General features: G+C 41.8%; 5 protein-coding genes across 5 annotated transcripts; 1 reads left to right on the top strand and 4 right to left on the bottom strand.

The window, feature by feature from the left end:
• Nucleotides 1-3,720: 3,720 nt before the first annotated feature.
• On the bottom strand, nt 3,721-4,254 carry BO88DRAFT_427260 (uncharacterized protein; the record flags this gene model as incomplete). The annotated part of the gene is made up of 3 exons (XM_025708985.1): nt 3,721-3,798; nt 3,844-4,205; nt 4,236-4,254. The coding sequence occupies 3 exons, from the start codon at nt 4,252-4,254 to the stop codon at nt 3,721-3,723; spliced, it is 459 nt and encodes a 152-aa protein (XP_025560872.1).
• A 1,763-nt stretch (nt 4,255-6,017) lies between these two features.
• On the top strand, nt 6,018-6,718 carry BO88DRAFT_427258 (uncharacterized protein; the record flags this gene model as incomplete). Its single annotated transcript, XM_025708984.1, has 2 exons — nt 6,018-6,059; nt 6,194-6,718. The coding sequence occupies 2 exons, from the start codon at nt 6,018-6,020 to the stop codon at nt 6,716-6,718; spliced, it is 567 nt and encodes a 188-aa protein (XP_025560871.1).
• A 329-nt stretch (nt 6,719-7,047) lies between these two features.
• On the bottom strand, nt 7,048-7,764 carry BO88DRAFT_427257 (uncharacterized protein; the record flags this gene model as incomplete). Its single annotated transcript, XM_025708983.1, has 4 exons — nt 7,048-7,109; nt 7,143-7,320; nt 7,369-7,557; nt 7,636-7,764. The coding sequence occupies 4 exons, from the start codon at nt 7,762-7,764 to the stop codon at nt 7,048-7,050; spliced, it is 558 nt and encodes a 185-aa protein (XP_025560870.1).
• A 986-nt stretch (nt 7,765-8,750) lies between these two features.
• BO88DRAFT_83431 (uncharacterized protein) lies at nt 8,751-9,331 on the bottom strand. The gene is made up of 2 exons (XM_025713178.1): nt 9,197-9,331; nt 8,751-9,147 (listed from the first exon to the last, which is right to left on the bottom strand). Exon 2 carries the CDS (start codon nt 9,123-9,125, stop codon nt 8,928-8,930), a length of 198 nt encoding a protein of 65 aa, XP_025560869.1. The 5' UTR covers nt 9,126-9,147; nt 9,197-9,331; the 3' UTR covers nt 8,751-8,927.
• A 61-nt stretch (nt 9,332-9,392) lies between these two features.
• Nucleotides 9,393-10,246, bottom strand: BO88DRAFT_406340 (uncharacterized protein). Its single transcript, XM_025707126.1, has one exon. It carries the CDS (start codon nt 10,126-10,128, stop codon nt 9,466-9,468), a length of 663 nt encoding a protein of 220 aa, XP_025560868.1. The 5' UTR covers nt 10,129-10,246; the 3' UTR covers nt 9,393-9,465.
• Nucleotides 10,247-16,000: the final 5,754 nt, after the last annotated feature.

Below are 16,000 nucleotides of genomic sequence, written 5' to 3'. Positions count from 1 at the left end.
GCAGGTAGTCACTGCAGATCTTAAAATGCTGGAGGGATAACAGATCCTTGGCTTATGCTAACAGCTGCAGGAAGCGCTGCTCATTGGGGCAGTCTGGGATTATTAGTATCTTGAGCGCGTGGAACAGTAACTGTTAGCTGCCTGGCAGCAGATTATTAGGGAACGGGACGCGAGAGAATGTCAAGGATATAAGAGATAGGAAATATTCCTGGTTATCTAGTGTGTAGTCATCCCGTGCTGATGATGGCCAGAAGAGCTTGAGGATATTCTTATAGGACCTGGATACATTTAGATCCAACAGAAGTCCAATGGATACTGCCTTTAGTTGCTGATGGTTATGTCACAGACACTTGTATAAGATATATATTTTAACTGGATACTGGATGTTTTTTTATTCCAGGTCAGTCAGTGTTATTAAACTCAACAGGTCCTCTAGACAATGGCCGGCATGAGGATAGGTGCTATCAGTGATCACAGAAAATAAATAGATTTGTTACTGGTAATGGACCAGATATCTGTTGATATCCAGAATTCCCGCGGGAAGGCAGGTCCCTACGCACTACATGTAACAGGTCAGTTGTGAGTCCAGCAGCTCATGTCTTAATATATACTGAAAGGAGCGGATAGAGATAGTCTCCAGTCACGCAAAGACCTGATCTATCTGATAAGACAAATCATTAAGAAAGGCTTGATAGGCTGTCAACTCGTGCAGGCTTCTAAGTATAGGTCTATTGTGGGAGAAGGCCGGTAGGAAAATGTGACTGTTGTATATATAATGATGGAACCTAGCAATGTGAATAGGGACACTGAACTGTACCTGTCGGGCATGCTGGAGGATTTCCCCGGCGCAGGAGCCGGAGTGGTCCCGAGAAAAGAGATAGATATCAAAAATATTCAAAGCCTATTCATTCCTCGCACGGAAGGTGATGGTTCGATGAAGCTGCAGGAACAGGGCGGCATATAATCTGGTGGAAATCAAACTTAAGGACTGAACGCTGTGCTATGGCAGCTGGCATGCAGTTAGCAGTTAGCTAAATCCAGATAGTATATCTACAGTACCACATCAGCGATGGCATCAATAATCTCAAATAGTAATAAATATAACATATTAAAAGTAGTACAAGAGGGCTGCACAGCTTTATTAAATAATAGCTACTGCTTAGAAGTCCGCGTTCTACATTTACAAGCTTTTATATTATGATGAAAAATTCTGCAGAGTCTTGTAATTTTGACCGGTCTGTAATATCTCCTAAGTATACAGTTTACTTAGGCTGTTGACTTAAAAATTAAATATCAGGTTCTATCAGTTGGTCGCCCATCTGTTCTATAGTTTATCTAGAACTATTCAGTATATAGTACAATACCCCAGCTCTAGTACTGGATACAGTTATGAAGAGAATTATCTAGCGGGAATATCAGTCCATGGAAAGAAAAGACTAGTTAAAAATATATAAAACTGGTTAATAAGCCCTAGTCTGGTCTTGTTTCAGAATTTATATACTGACCACAGTCATATACGCCACCTAGCCCGGTCCTCCAAGAAATAGGTGAAATGTGGAGATTATACGAACTGACACAACCAGCGCTGTTATTTTTTATAAATATGGTAACATAGCCAGCTACCTCAAGAGCGCCCCACCAATACGTTGCAACTCGAAGCAGTGGCAATGTGACCAACTAAAAATATCTAAAACCTCGATAGGCGGAGCGATGTGATGCACAGAGGGGGGTGTCCAAGGGTCAAGAATGCGGTTATATCTATGAATCTCGGACAATTCTTGATCCATCTAGGGATATATTACTCCCTTTTTACCCAATCTATAACTACTGAGGGGTTTGGCAACTGCATGCTTCTGCGCTCCCAACGACCGCACTCACGACACTCAATTGTCCCGGACCCTCCATAACTGGTCACCAACTAGAGTGTCCGATACTCCGTTAATCACCCCCCGGTTATGAAGTATGGGTATTTAGAAAAGTAGGGTATGTTATTTACCTGAGTTATATCCCTTGCAGAACCGCCAAATTTTGCGACCTGCGGGTATCAGTCAATCAGGGAGAAAGCCCAAAACCCATACCCGTGATTTGGGCGATCTAAACACCTCAACCGAATCTAGGAAGAATCACACACAACGACACATTTACCGCCATCTACTAAGACAAGGTATCACGGAAAGCCATAGGCGGTCAATTGATTGGCGATGTAAAAATTTACGTTGGTGGTCTTATCTGTTCTTCGACTGAAATGCACGCCAGATGGTCAATAATTTGGCGGTATATGACGGATGGATCCCGAAACCCTTGCACCTGAGTAAGTGTAAGCTATACTATAACGTACCAGTCACCCATAATACAATGCATATTATAAAAGGAATAAAGCCCCAAATTGTGTGGTGAATGATGTAGTTGCCGGTGATTGACGATTAGGTAAGGGCGTTTGTTTCAAGTAACCATAGTGGATGTTCAAGCAAACAGGTGTGCGGAAGGTAAAGACCAGGAGATCTCATGCCACAAAATTTTTGACGGGTCAATTGCTGAAAGGACCATCACATCTCAGCGGACATCACCGTAATATAGAAGATACTGATGATTATTGACCTAGAGGAATATATAGCAGCCAGCCCCGAGATCATCTTTAACTATTCAGACTCTCGAACTCTTTTATCACTACTCTTACATTGTCCGAGTGCGCAGAGCCGCCTTTCCAAAATGGACTTGTCTGTAAGTTATTTGCTATCACTTAATGAGTGTTCTAACAATGGGTCAGACTGTGTTGTGTATTATTGCTGAGATAAGTGCACAAGCGCTTTAAATGGATCGTGATCAGTAAAAGGAAAAATATGAGTGTCATGTATTATGTGAGATGTTGAAGACAACCACTGCTAAGCGGGACAAGGCAGTCCAATTAGCAGATGTCTTATATAAGATAAACCAGTAAATGGGCGCAGTTATAGACTACTTTTTGCAGGAGCGTGCAAATGACGGGCGCGAATTAGAGTTATTTAAGGTTATATTAATCCATGTTCTGTGCTAATGGGACAGATCTGAAAATAGAAACAGATCACGGAGCTCTATTGCTACTGGAGAGGAGAAAAATAAAAAAACTGTTATTAAAAAAAATACTAGCCCTGTTAAAGCAGATATACAAGTTGCAGGCAGATAAATAGAGGAAATTCCACATTAAAATAGAATTTTGTATTTTTAATCAAGGTAGTAAAAATATCTTCTATAATATCTTCAGACAGTATAATGTGAAAATATTATTTGCAAGCCGAGCAAGAAGAAATAAAGATCTTTCATAAATTTAAAATTAGACTTAACAAATATACTATGAGCTTAATCTCTCCGGATCCTTCTTATATACCAGTTGTAGGGCAGTCGGGAACTAGGTAGAATAAATAGGATTAAATATTATAGATATAATAGTATATTCTCTTAAATTTCTTATAAAATATTACCAGCTACCAGTAGCTAAATATACCAGACCAAATCTAGACCTGTTATCTTATTCTATTTATTTAGTAAATATAAAATTACTTCGAGAGCATCACCTTCCTCATGGATAATTCCAAGATATTATTATTAGAAAACTTTTTAATTTCTTTAATTAATACTTCTACTAATTATATCTTTTTATCTAAGACCTGAATATTAGATATACTCATATGCAGAGCCTGTAGTCATTAATTAATTAAATTTATCCATAAGATTACTTTAATCTCAGTATCTCATATCAGCTGTTCCTCCCAAGACAGGTCTATTATATAAAACTGTGATAATAGCCATGAGCTTATTATCCTTGGTTATGGTTGCTTCAAGCCATCGGAATGATGTTTATATGACTGGGTAGGCAGTAATAAGCAGCACATCCCCGGGATTAGCGCGTGCATGGTATAACAAGCTGACCCGGCGAATAATACCTTGGTTGGGTAATACAGTAAAGACATGATGGCAGAGTAATTTAATCAGCAACCAGTTCTTAGTCACCTGAGAATTATGTGGCAGAACAGCTATGGCTTGAATACAGAAGAATAAAGACAAGTAGAATGTGAGGGTCCGCAGGAGCTGTTCTTCCAGTTCTGCAGACAGGTAGCTTATATTGAATAAAGCATTCATCTCGGAGGGCGACGATGTACAGCACGGACAGAACAGAGAGAATGATTCCGGCGAGGCTCCATCCGCTGGAAGATTCATGTCTGAGGTAACTGGCAGGGTGATTGGGGTGGTTGGTCAACACTGTTCAGAGTACAACATCTCGCTTGCCTGCTAATGCGATGGGGCGTATCAGGAAAGTAAAGATGATAAAACAAGCTTGCTGGAAAGGAATAACATGACATCCATTCTATATTGTGAAACCATAACGAACGCCTTGTGTCAAGGCAGCAAGCGACGCAGAAGAAGTAGGCGGGTATATAAGACAAGGCTATGGGTTGTACAAGGTCAACAGTTGACAAAGTTATTGAGATAGCATATTAGTCGCCTACCTCTTTTAATCCTGGGGGAAGTGGGTATTGGCACTGTTCGTGTGGACAACGAGGGTTAATATCGACCAGACATTCTCGTTAACGAATATAATTATCAAACGATCTGTGAAGGGCAACTTTACTGGTATATTTAACATTCCGCTACAGAAAAGGTCTGGCAAATTGCCAACGTAGGACAACAGGTAAGATCTAGTTCAGTTATGACGGAGGGTTGTTCTGAGCAGTTCAACTTGTTCGATTTTCTTGCACAAACCACTACTGTACCCCAGGACTAGACCAGGGCACAATCAATGGCCGAGAAGCTCGCGTTGCCTCAGCAAGTGATCACAAGTACTGCTGAATTGAAGTGGTTGATGTCGGCGACCCGCATGAGACAGAGGCTCACCATGGGCAAACAAAAGTCACTGTGGGCAAAGAAAAGTCTACTCTTGGTGCCTAGACGTCGTGGTCATCACTTACACATAGGGTGAGGTGACCTTGGCCATGCTGGGTTAAAGGAGCAAAATGGATACAATATATTCCTGATAGACGACCGCGAATGAACACAATTCGCATCAGTGTTCGGGAAAAGTCCAATAGCCTAAGACAGTAATAAAAAGCGCACTCGGCTCCGCCAACAATGCCGCAAGGCATTGGCAAACCATATCTGTAATGCTTTCCCCTGCCCAAATCCGCTCAATAATATTAAACAAGCTGACATATCTAGATGACCGGCTTGCGGTGAGGGTCTATCCCCGGGCTATACAACTGAAGCAGGCCCAAGGGATGGGTATACCTGGTCAGCTACTGATGCAAAGGCACATTAAATGAACACTAGTCTGGCCATTAGATCAGTGGGCCTGTACAATACAATATACAGAGATATCAGTCAGTCGATCAAGGCCATCCATCCTATTACAGTAGCAGACGTGGCACGGGGCTCTGAGATAGGCCACCCTCAACAGACCTCAGTATAAAGGCTAATCCGCTTATCCTTCCTTTTCAACATCCATCAATGTCGGATAATGATGAGTCGCTCACTGCGAGGATTGAACATTTAGTACAAGAAAACAACCAACAGCAAGCGGAGCTCGATCGCCTCCAACATAAGATCACGGAGGTCACCGACATATCCGAAGGCTGGAAAATAAGATACACACAGCTAGAAAAGGATCTTCTTAGGAAACAAAGCATAGTATACAGCTGGGAAGAAGCATTAAGCAATCTTCAACACCATGTACATGAAACACCAATCATCGAGACAGCATCGAATTTACCAGACCAACTATAAAGACGCTGCTTTGGCTCCCACGGAGGTTGATCAGAATTGAATGAAATATTAGGTTTCTTTGGCAAAGAAAAAGTGACCAGCTAATTACTGCTGCAACTACCAAGCACGTGGTGCAGGGACACATTTCATTCTTGCAGGTGCCCGCCCCTTGTTGTCTGCCACTTGTTACTTAGATAACCGTCTGCAGAAAGGTGCCATAGCAATCCAGTAGAGACCTCCCTGTACTACTGTAGTGAACAGACCCACATATTTTGTTCCCGGGCATGGCATTCAAAGAGACTATCAGTCGTGGCACTCCAGTCATAGTTATATAAAAGACCACACCGCTGCTTGAGAGTGCAGATATACACAGCAGCCCTTAGCCGAATACCATACCACCCTACAAAAGCAATTTCAGTCAGAAGTCGGGAGCATTGATATCATTAGCGGGGTGGAAGAGCCCACGGTAGATAGAACTTTCGTGGTCATCAATACCAACAAGAGTGACACCAACTTTGACCACCATGACCATCCACCGCAAAACTTAAGAGGTGACGACGTTCCTCCATTTCAAAGCATAATCCAATCAGGGCTATGCAAGCAAGCTATAGCTGCACGGCCGCAAACATTAAATGGAATTGATATGCAGTCCTGTGGTCAACTCGATATTAGTGGCTGCAAGAATATCTTGGAGAGCAGCAGCCTATCTCTTAAACCAGACCATTTCAACATGGAGATGCTCCGGCTACTTTCATTATATCCGGCAGACACATCAAGATACCGACACTTTCGGCACACTGTGCGCCGCAAAGGTGTTGTATTAGTCCGGCATCAATTAAGAATCATGAGCTGTTGTGTCAGCAAAGCACTCCGAGCGTCAGATAAATCAATCAACAGAACAGAATTTGTGCGCTTGGTACTGCAACATCATCCATATTATGGGCAGAATATAACTGCAGCAAACATCCTAAGACAGCTAATATAACGCCTCGCCAAGACCAATCGTCAAAGCCTACTGAACATTGTGGAAACAGTCATCAGGCACTGGATCATCCAGAAGAACTTATCAGAATTATCGCTGAATAATAATAACTATACAATGTCACTGCCGTCCGCCTGTGTCGTTCATGTTGATGTGGACAACATCACGAAATCTTAAAGAATATAAAGGGTCTACAATCCTTAATTCCAGCCCTGGCGTTTTCGAGCACATTATACTTGGGTGCTATGTACAAAGCTGTTTCAATTCAGTAACACTCTGCATTTATACATATCATTCACCATCCTCGTCCTCCGCATACCTAGCCACCACCTCTAATGAGAAGCGCTGGTGCCTTGGTCCTCCTGGACATGCACCACGGGTACAATGACCGCCACTTTCTCCTATTCATGTGTCGGTCCGTCCGCACCGCCCGCTGCAGGACCCTCGGTCATCTTGAAATTCTCACACATTTCAACCATGTCAATCACACTGTCCCGCATTTTTTGGATCACTTCCCAAAAGTGGCACAAGCGGGCTTCCTCATCCCGGCAGCGACAGTTCAACTGGGTGTTTTCGTCGACGAGGCGGGCGTGGGCAACCTGCAACTAACCATTTTCCTTCTCAAGGCGCGAGCACTTGGCATGCTGCGCGACGTACAAATCACAGAGGCGCCGGTAGTCAGCCAGCAGTCGCGCGTCTTGCTCTGCAAGAACTGGCTTATCATCCTCCAGTCGCTGCTCCAACTCGCGAATCGGGGGACAGAATGACTCGACGGCCGCGCCAATAGAAGCAACCTTCTCATCTTTCGATAGCGCTTCCTTGGGAAGTGGCGGTGCCATGTCCTAGAAGGTGTCAGCTCATGCCGAAATCTCGAATGCTGTATACTGTATGCTTAATGCAACAAGAAGGAAAGTATATACCTTCAACGGCTGCTGGGATGGTTCAACAGCCTTGGACATCTTGTCGTTGTCACGGTGTCCCAGGCCTGGTCCTGCCCAGTCCTCGCGCTTGCGCTTGACCGGCCGTCCCCGATCATTAAAGTCAGTCATATTGTTTGGTAATGCTTTTGCCGGAATAGAAGAGTGGCTGTAGATACTTCTAGTTCCCGAACTCGTTGCTTTGGCTCCTTTTATATGGTGAGTACTATAGTACTAGACTTGCTTAAAACCATCCCCTTTTGAGTAATCGCATCTGGAAAGCTCACCTTGCCTGGTGTTAGTCTTAAAGAGTAATTTACCCACCGTCCTCTAGAAACCCTCTTTGGGGATTTTAATCGTGAGCCGAGTTTGGTTTACCATATTCTGGTGATGATAGTTTTGCCCACACCCTACAGTACAGCGACGGTCAAGTCAGACACGGGCAGTTACACGGCTGGTGGGTATAATAACCATAAAAAGTTCTCTATTAACCTGGCTGGGGATATCCTGTGGTAGATACTAACAATATAGGATTTTATACATCCCGCAAGATCCTTGTGCTAACCATGCCATGCGTTTTGGATGCCCTTGCATGCTTCAAGATTAGTCAGGGTGAGCGTATTCTTGGTTCTTGAGGGCTAGAGCTGGCTGGTTCGCAAGACTCCACGCACTAGAAGTCACAGCTCGCCAGGCATGTGGCCATGACCGGGCCTTGATCTTGGGAGCCGGGTAGAAATGGATCATCCAGTCTCAAGACAATGGGCTTTTTCACTTGTCTAGTCGGTAAGTATCGGCCACTCAGGCCACGTACATCTGAAAATAGAAGAATTAAATATGTATATATATCTAGAGTTACCGCTATTGTGGTCTTAACTGATGACCTCAAATGCTGTAGCAACACAGACTATCATAGCTAAAAGAAGCATGAGTACTCATACTGTACTAGTATGTGAGTAAACTCAGAGAGTGCAGAGTTGGACGATTCCATTGTTACGAGCACAACTGCCTGGCCCTCAAGATAGCAGTATCTACCAAGGCAAAACACAGCGACAACTTTCTCTGTTCTCCTAACCGACAGGCTCTCGATGACTGAGATATTCTGTATATTCTGTCTTGAGCGCACGGTACAGCCAGTATGTTGGCCACCGTTACCCTCAGTTTACCATGGCTACTGGTTCTGGTCGGCCATATTGCCTGGAGACATTCAGCGGTTCTCCATCTTAACATGGAGATTTGACCCTTTCGTTCTGGCCTTATCCATCCATAGAGTAATCCGGAAGGTCACGTTTGATTCTTCACTTCCTTGCAAGCGCAGTGTTTCTAAGACCACAAATAGCGTAATCACACACAAGACTGTGTCGACGCCTCGAAGCTGGGAAATATGTGAGAATTAAACAAGAAAAAAACCCACTACAAGGCTTATACCCCTGAATGGCGAGCAAAAAACCCTCAGCGGTGGGGCTGGAACTAAGAAAACCCCAACAAACCTTCATTGAGCGTGCCAGTCACCGTGGCCTAGGAACCCATTAGACGCAGGTCAGCGAAACAAAGAAAAATTACCCACTCGACGCAATGTTCTCCATGAGTCCCCCTTAGGACACCTGCGTTGTGGTTTAACAGATGTGCCGCCCCAGCCAAACTCCCCACCTGACAATGTCTTCAACCCGAACCGGGCATGGTGAGGATGGTATGGATCAAATTCCATAGTAAGAATATGCAAGACCTTCATTCATATTAAATCAGTGGAAATCACCTAATGAGTGGACTCAGCGCTTTGTCATTTCCTGCCAAGCCCTCGCTAGCTATCATAATATTCATGAGACTGTATTGTCCCTAAAACCCGCAAAGCGCCAAAATAAGCTGATTTGATCCATCCTCCCCATTAACATCTCCACAGTATACAAGATAACCCCACCCGAGCCTTGCCCCTGCAACGGCAGCTTGAGTTTGATTCACATAATCTGGAGGGAAAACAAGACTCTGAGTTACCGCGCCTTCAATCGGAATAAAGATCTTTTCCTGACGCTTAGCGTTCTTGACATGAAGAACCTTCATGCTATACGGCCCAGGCAACGAAGCTGTCTCAATGCTTTCGGGCAAGAGGACCGATGGATTAAGCCGGAAGGTTGTGCGATGATAGTCGCCATTTTTCCAGGCAAGGCCAAAGGCCTCGAAGAACCTCCTGAACTTATCCATGGGCGTGAAGTTGGGGAAGTGCAGGCCGACTATAGCAATCCCGCCTTTTTCAACGTAAGCTTTTATTTTAGCCAGCACTTCCTGGTTCTCTTGATCGGATTCGGCAAGGCCTTCGTCTGTTATGATGATTGCTTTGAAGGTGGTCTCGCCGATTATTTGAAGCGCGGCGTTCGCGGTCTTCGCGCGCTTGATGTTGGCCAATTCTGAGAGCCTGCTGAAGAGCGTGCAGTAGACTTCATCGAGAAAGTCGCGATATGCGAGAGAGAGAAGAAGGATTCGGGGTCTCTCGGCTGAGGCCATTGTTGTGACTCTGGAGGCCGCCCGTTTGTAGTTTGGGCCTTAAAGAGGGTGTTTAGTAGAACTTTAAGTAGGTTCAACTAAACATGCTCTTTATATTAAATACAGCCTAACCTTGATGGTCTGGTCCAGCCACTCCATTAATATTACAAGCTAAGCTGGAGGGTGGCTTTGGGATTCCTAAGTCTGTCTTATTTGGTATCCTTTGCATAATCTTAGAGAGGAAAGAAGGCACTAGTGATTGGTGGCCCCGCATCTTGTGACGTGGTCATCTATTTTTTGACCCATGCAAAGCTGACATTTCCTCTCGAGGTGCCTCCCAACTGTTTATTCCCGTCGGAGATTATTACATCACCCCCTTCTGCGCCAGTAGTTCGTGTTAAGAAGTCGCATGGGGAGAAGGCGGACAGACGGATCTTGCACATGACGACACAAAAGAAAATCAGCTGTGGGCTCCTAACGGAAGTCTCCGCTCTAAGCCTAGGCCAGAGAGGTCGGTCAGCGCAACTTGGCCATGAATGTAAGGGAGTCCTTTGGTGCTGAACTACAACGGTCAACATCCCTGAAACTGCTGCCCCAACTTCTGCGTCGATTGATCGGCGATCCAGCATCTAATCCTCTAGAGAAGCACCTAGGCAGCTCAAAAGTCCATATTGGGCTCTCTTTAAGATATTGTAAGCTTCCAGGCTCCGCCCTAGGCAATTTTGCGCAAGGGGCGGGCGAGGAGACCTGGTGATTTGGTTACCTTCTACACAGGGCTACAGCCTTTGCCTGCGCGCCATTGTTATACCACCTTTTCTTTTTCCTCGAAAAGGAATCACTTAATCGGGATGGCCCGCCTAACCGTTGTGGCCCGTGCGACCGTAGGTTACATCCTACTCCGTAGATAGCTGGCCATACCGGCCACCCAAGAGGAGAAACATCCATCGCCTTCCACAATAACGTCTGAGACTCAGACGATGATGATGACGATGGTTTCATTCCTGACCCCACACCCAAGTTGGATCCTAGGTCAGGTGATGTACATAGACAGACCTGCAGCTAGACCTCGCCAAATCGCCGGTTGGGTTTCCACCCCCAAACCAAATCCCGCCAAGAAACACAAATAACGGTAATATATACACAAATTATATAGAGGTATGTGATGAAGTGAGAATAGATTGATTCTAATTCAATATGACTTAACATTAAGGAGAGTTGTCGCTTACAAGGGCTGGAGAGCACATATATATCTGTTCCCATCCCTGCCATAAGGCCTCAGCCACCATGATACTCATTACAGCCACCGTGATATTCAATACTCCCACTCGATGGCGACCACCATCAAGGGTGCCAGCGATAATCCATCGTGGTGGTGAAGGGCCCCGTTAAAACCTCCAAAAAACTTTTAAAGGGAAAAAGAAGGAAAGGGTACCCGTGTGGCTTAGTCCCTCCTCGTAAGCCGGGTGGCGTCACTCAGTGCCAAGCCCTCTCCGAAACCTTTCAAATCGTTCCCGCGGAAGAGGCTTTGTGAACCCATCAGCAATTTGCTCTGTATTTGGGATGTATTTCAGCTCCACTGTTCCAAGGTCTTAGACCTCTCCTTGCCATTTGCGTTGCATTTCGATATGTTTCGTGCGGGAATGGTATTGCGGGTTCGAAGAGAGGGCGATGGCTCCTTGGCTGTTACCGCAAATGATCGTGGCGGCTTTACCTTGACTCATGTTCTACTTATTGAGAAGTCTTCTCAACCAGATTGCTTCTTTGGTTGCTTGTGTCTGGCCTAGAGATTCAGCCTCACAAGTCGAGAGAGCAACAACGCTTTGGCGCTTCGATTGCCAACTGATTGCTCCACTCCCGATCATCAATCAGAACACGGCAAATCGGAAACGCCATTCACGTTGGCAAATCGGACAGAGGGCTTTCAGTGGATAGTGGTTAAATCGCATTCCGGGACCAAGCTCAGGCAAAGGCACTCTCCCCAGATGCGTTGATTTGAGCGTCAGACAGAGTTGAGTTAATCAGCACCATCATAGTCACCGCATAAAAGGGGCTACTGCATCAATTTCTGAGACTGGAAGTATCCACGACCTCTCCCCCATTCTAACAAAGTATTTACCAAATAAAGTAAGAGACTTCAATAATCAGAAACAGCCAGTAAAGCACAAGCGTGAAAATTAGATAAAAATAAGTATATAATCAGACCAGCCTTCTATCATTAACAGAAAGCAATCCAAAGTCAGAAAATATATATAAAAAGTATATTAGCCCCTACCTTTACAGACCTCTACTGAATGATACATCTGATAAAGTAGTCTAGAGATAATAGTTTATAAATATAATTAATTCTCTGTCCTCTCCTACAGGCTATCAATATCCCTAGTATCTCAAGAACAGTCATGCTGCTGAAAAACTTGTGTTAGGTCCCTTTATTACTATGATAATAAATATAGTTATAATAGCCCTACTAGAAGATCTAGATAATCAGTAGAGGCTCAGAGCATATAATTACTCAAGATATTATACTAAGCATGAGATACCAGCGGGCTTCAGGTATTACTGGTATTAGTATCCCGGCCCGGATCTAAATATCACTGAGTCTCAGCTGGGGCGGATGCCTGCCTCTTACTCTTAGTATTTCATGTCTTATAGGCGGTGTGTATACTCTTGACATTACAGAGTCACCGCAGGTGAGCACTAGGCTTGAATACTGCCATTTATCTTTAATAAACGCGTGGAATGCCCCATTACGTGGAGACACCCTGCCTTATAGCATATAATACTATATATATATTCAAAAGTACCTAGAAAACTCCTGATACTATTAATAACAAGGCCCTAAACTAGGCCGGTCTCCCCCCCTTCAAAGTAAGGACGTGAGGCGCGCGCCGTGGGATATAATGGATAGAATCACTTCTTTACAGTTAGCTGATTATGTGTGGGAATAACTAGTGCTTGTATTAATCAAGCCATGCTATCTAAATAAATATATTACAGTGACCAAGTAGGTCATACCACATCAGTATATTACTATAAGCAGAGAAGTAAATGGAAGTAAGAGATAAAATTAAAAAAGAATATTTATAAAAATTAACTCAAAATACTATAAATTGGCTATATACACCCGCAGTTCAGGCTGTATAAATATATTCCATGTTATATTTAGATTCTCCAGCTAAATTTCTGTTACTTGGCAGTATATCTTCTAAGAGCCTAAACTCATCTTTTATACTGATATACACGCCCCTTAACACGCAAGCTGTTAGAGAATTTTTTAATCAGTTCAAGAGTCTAGTCTTTATAATAGGGTATGATACTACTCTAGCAGTTTATAATAAAAATACTAAATTATACAGCCAGCTGAAGTCTAAAGACTCCAAGCTCAAAAATCTAATAAATAAAATAAATAAGTAAGAGTGAAAGAAGGAGACCGCGCTCAATAAAATATTTAAAACTATTAAGAAAGAGAAAGATAAATATAAAAAGATTAAGAAACAAGCTTTATTACTTCAAAAAATTATTAAGAACAAGAAGAAGCTTATTTCTAAGTATAATAAGTATATAAATAAACTTGAGAAATAAGTAAAAAAACTTTAATCAGATAATATAAAAAAGAGAAAAAAGCTAACAGATTTATAAAAGAATATTACTACTCTGCAAAATACTAAAAAAGAGAAAGAAGATACTATTAAAAAGATAAAATTAATAGATACTAACTTAAAAAAAAAACTCTCCATCTCAAAGAAGAGGATTAAAGAGCTAAAGAAATAGATTTCTATGCTTAAAGAAATACTAATAACTACTTAAAAATATCTTATAAAACTGAAGGGATTTGCTGCTGGGCATTATAAAATAGATAAAAAGTTATTATAAGTATTATATTTATAAGATTAAAGAATTTATATAATTTTAATATCTTCTAAAATTAAAGGCTTTATTAAGCTTTGGGAGTATACTAAAACTGAGTTATACTCTTATCTAAACATAAAATTTCCCAGCAAGATTCTGAGGGTAAGCTGTCTTTCACTTCTCAGAATAATAGAATTAGAAAAAATCTGACATAGCCCGAGAAAATCAGTTAGCAGGATATTTTACCATAAAACAGGCTCTGATATTATAACTTAATACATACTAATCAAGTCCCTCTTCCGTGTTTAAATACATCAGTAGCAAAACAGATGCGGTTTTCTGTCATCCTGGCTATTCTGGCAAGAGAGATAGCCAAACACATTTTCCAGCTAATATATATTATACTTATAAAAGATTACTTTAAGAAAGCCCTTTCTAACTTAGCTACTATTAATAATAAAAAAGAATTTTTTTGTTAATCAATTCTTCTTTCTATTAATCCAGAAACCCAGGCAAGGATATATCTCAAAAATGTTTAAAGTATAATTAAAAATATCTCAGTATATCTAGATAAACTACTTCCAGAAGACCAACACAGTGCATTTATTAGAAGCCTAAACAAAGTTATATAAAAAACTATAAATATCTGGAAACCAGTTCAGTATATTTAATACAGATATATACCAGACTTTGAATCCCCGCACACCGAAGATGAGTGGGAAGCCTTTATATTTCCTACTAACAAAAATCCTATTACAGAGATAAATATTAATCAGAAAAGTTTAAATAATTTCTCCTTAACCGTTTTCTCCTATATTTATATTATAGAGAACAACACATGCACTGCCTTTACAACTGTTATACTATTAAATAGCTCGCATTATCAATGGACAGCTGCAGCAACCGAGATAAGCAAAGAGCCACCTAGTCCTACCATTAGACAAGTACTGAGCCTGTAGCACAAAGACTCAAATAATAGAAAAAATTTGCCTCTTCCGAATAGAGGTCCGACGAAGACGAACAAGGCGTGAAGGATTAGGTAGTATCTGACTAAGATAAAGGGAGAGGGGCAGTTTGTGGATACAAAGCATACCAGTGTCATTGTAATCAAATTAACGATGTATTCAGATACAAAGTACAAAAGGTCTCTTTGGAGTGAGAGATAGAAGTTTAATCTCCAGTGGATGTTTTCTATCAATAACATATATACATACAAAGCTATAGAACTCTATTGACCTCCTGCTGCTCTCGGACTCCGGGAAGGACTACATCCGATTTGAAGTAGAAAATTTCATATTCGTATTACTGCCATAAGTGCAAGATTATACTGAAGAACAACTGAACCCGTCTAACATTTAAATACATGTGCTCGTGGTTGGTAGACCACATCCGCCAAAGTACAGCGGGTGCGTACTAAACCATTAGCATAGCCGAGAGCCCAAAAGTGGGAAAATAGAAGATACATTTAATATTTTCAGAAGATGAGCTTCTTCAGACAGTCAAGATTAATTTCAGCCATATCTTTCTTACTTTTGTACTTTGAGCAATTGCAGAGACTGATCAGTCATGATACTAGAAGCAAGATACATAATTAGTTACCTAATATATAATAATACACTGTTACTATCCATATCTCACAAACTCAAGAAGCCAGCGGACTCACTCTTATAATAATATTATTTTAATTTTAAGATAGTCTTTAATCCCCACTGTAGTCAGTAAGATATTCACCTATGAGCTCTACTTTTAATTCTTATAACATTGATAATTATAATTATATTATCTCTAAAGATATGCCAGAAGCCAATATTAAGATATCTTAATAAAACAATAATATTAATAAAGTAATCCTGTCTAGTAAGTTCAGCTAAATAATCTATCTTTATTTTCTATCAGTTTTTATAAGTTAATAATTAGCTTCCCAGAGACTAGATAAATACTGCTAAGTAATCAGTATGCTCCAGTACCACAGTTTATTCCAATAATATTGCGCTCATCATGTTAATTAATCTTTATAATTCTAATAAGCTATACCATATCCTTGGGC

The sequence above is a fragment of the Aspergillus vadensis genome, assembly GCF_003184925.1.
Source record: "Aspergillus vadensis CBS 113365 unplaced genomic scaffold BO88scaffold_18, whole genome shotgun sequence".
Lineage (NCBI taxonomy): Eukaryota > Fungi > Ascomycota > Eurotiomycetes > Eurotiales > Aspergillaceae > Aspergillus > Aspergillus vadensis.
The sequence above is the reverse complement of the archived record's forward strand: the minus strand, read 5'-3'. Positions and strand labels throughout refer to the sequence as shown.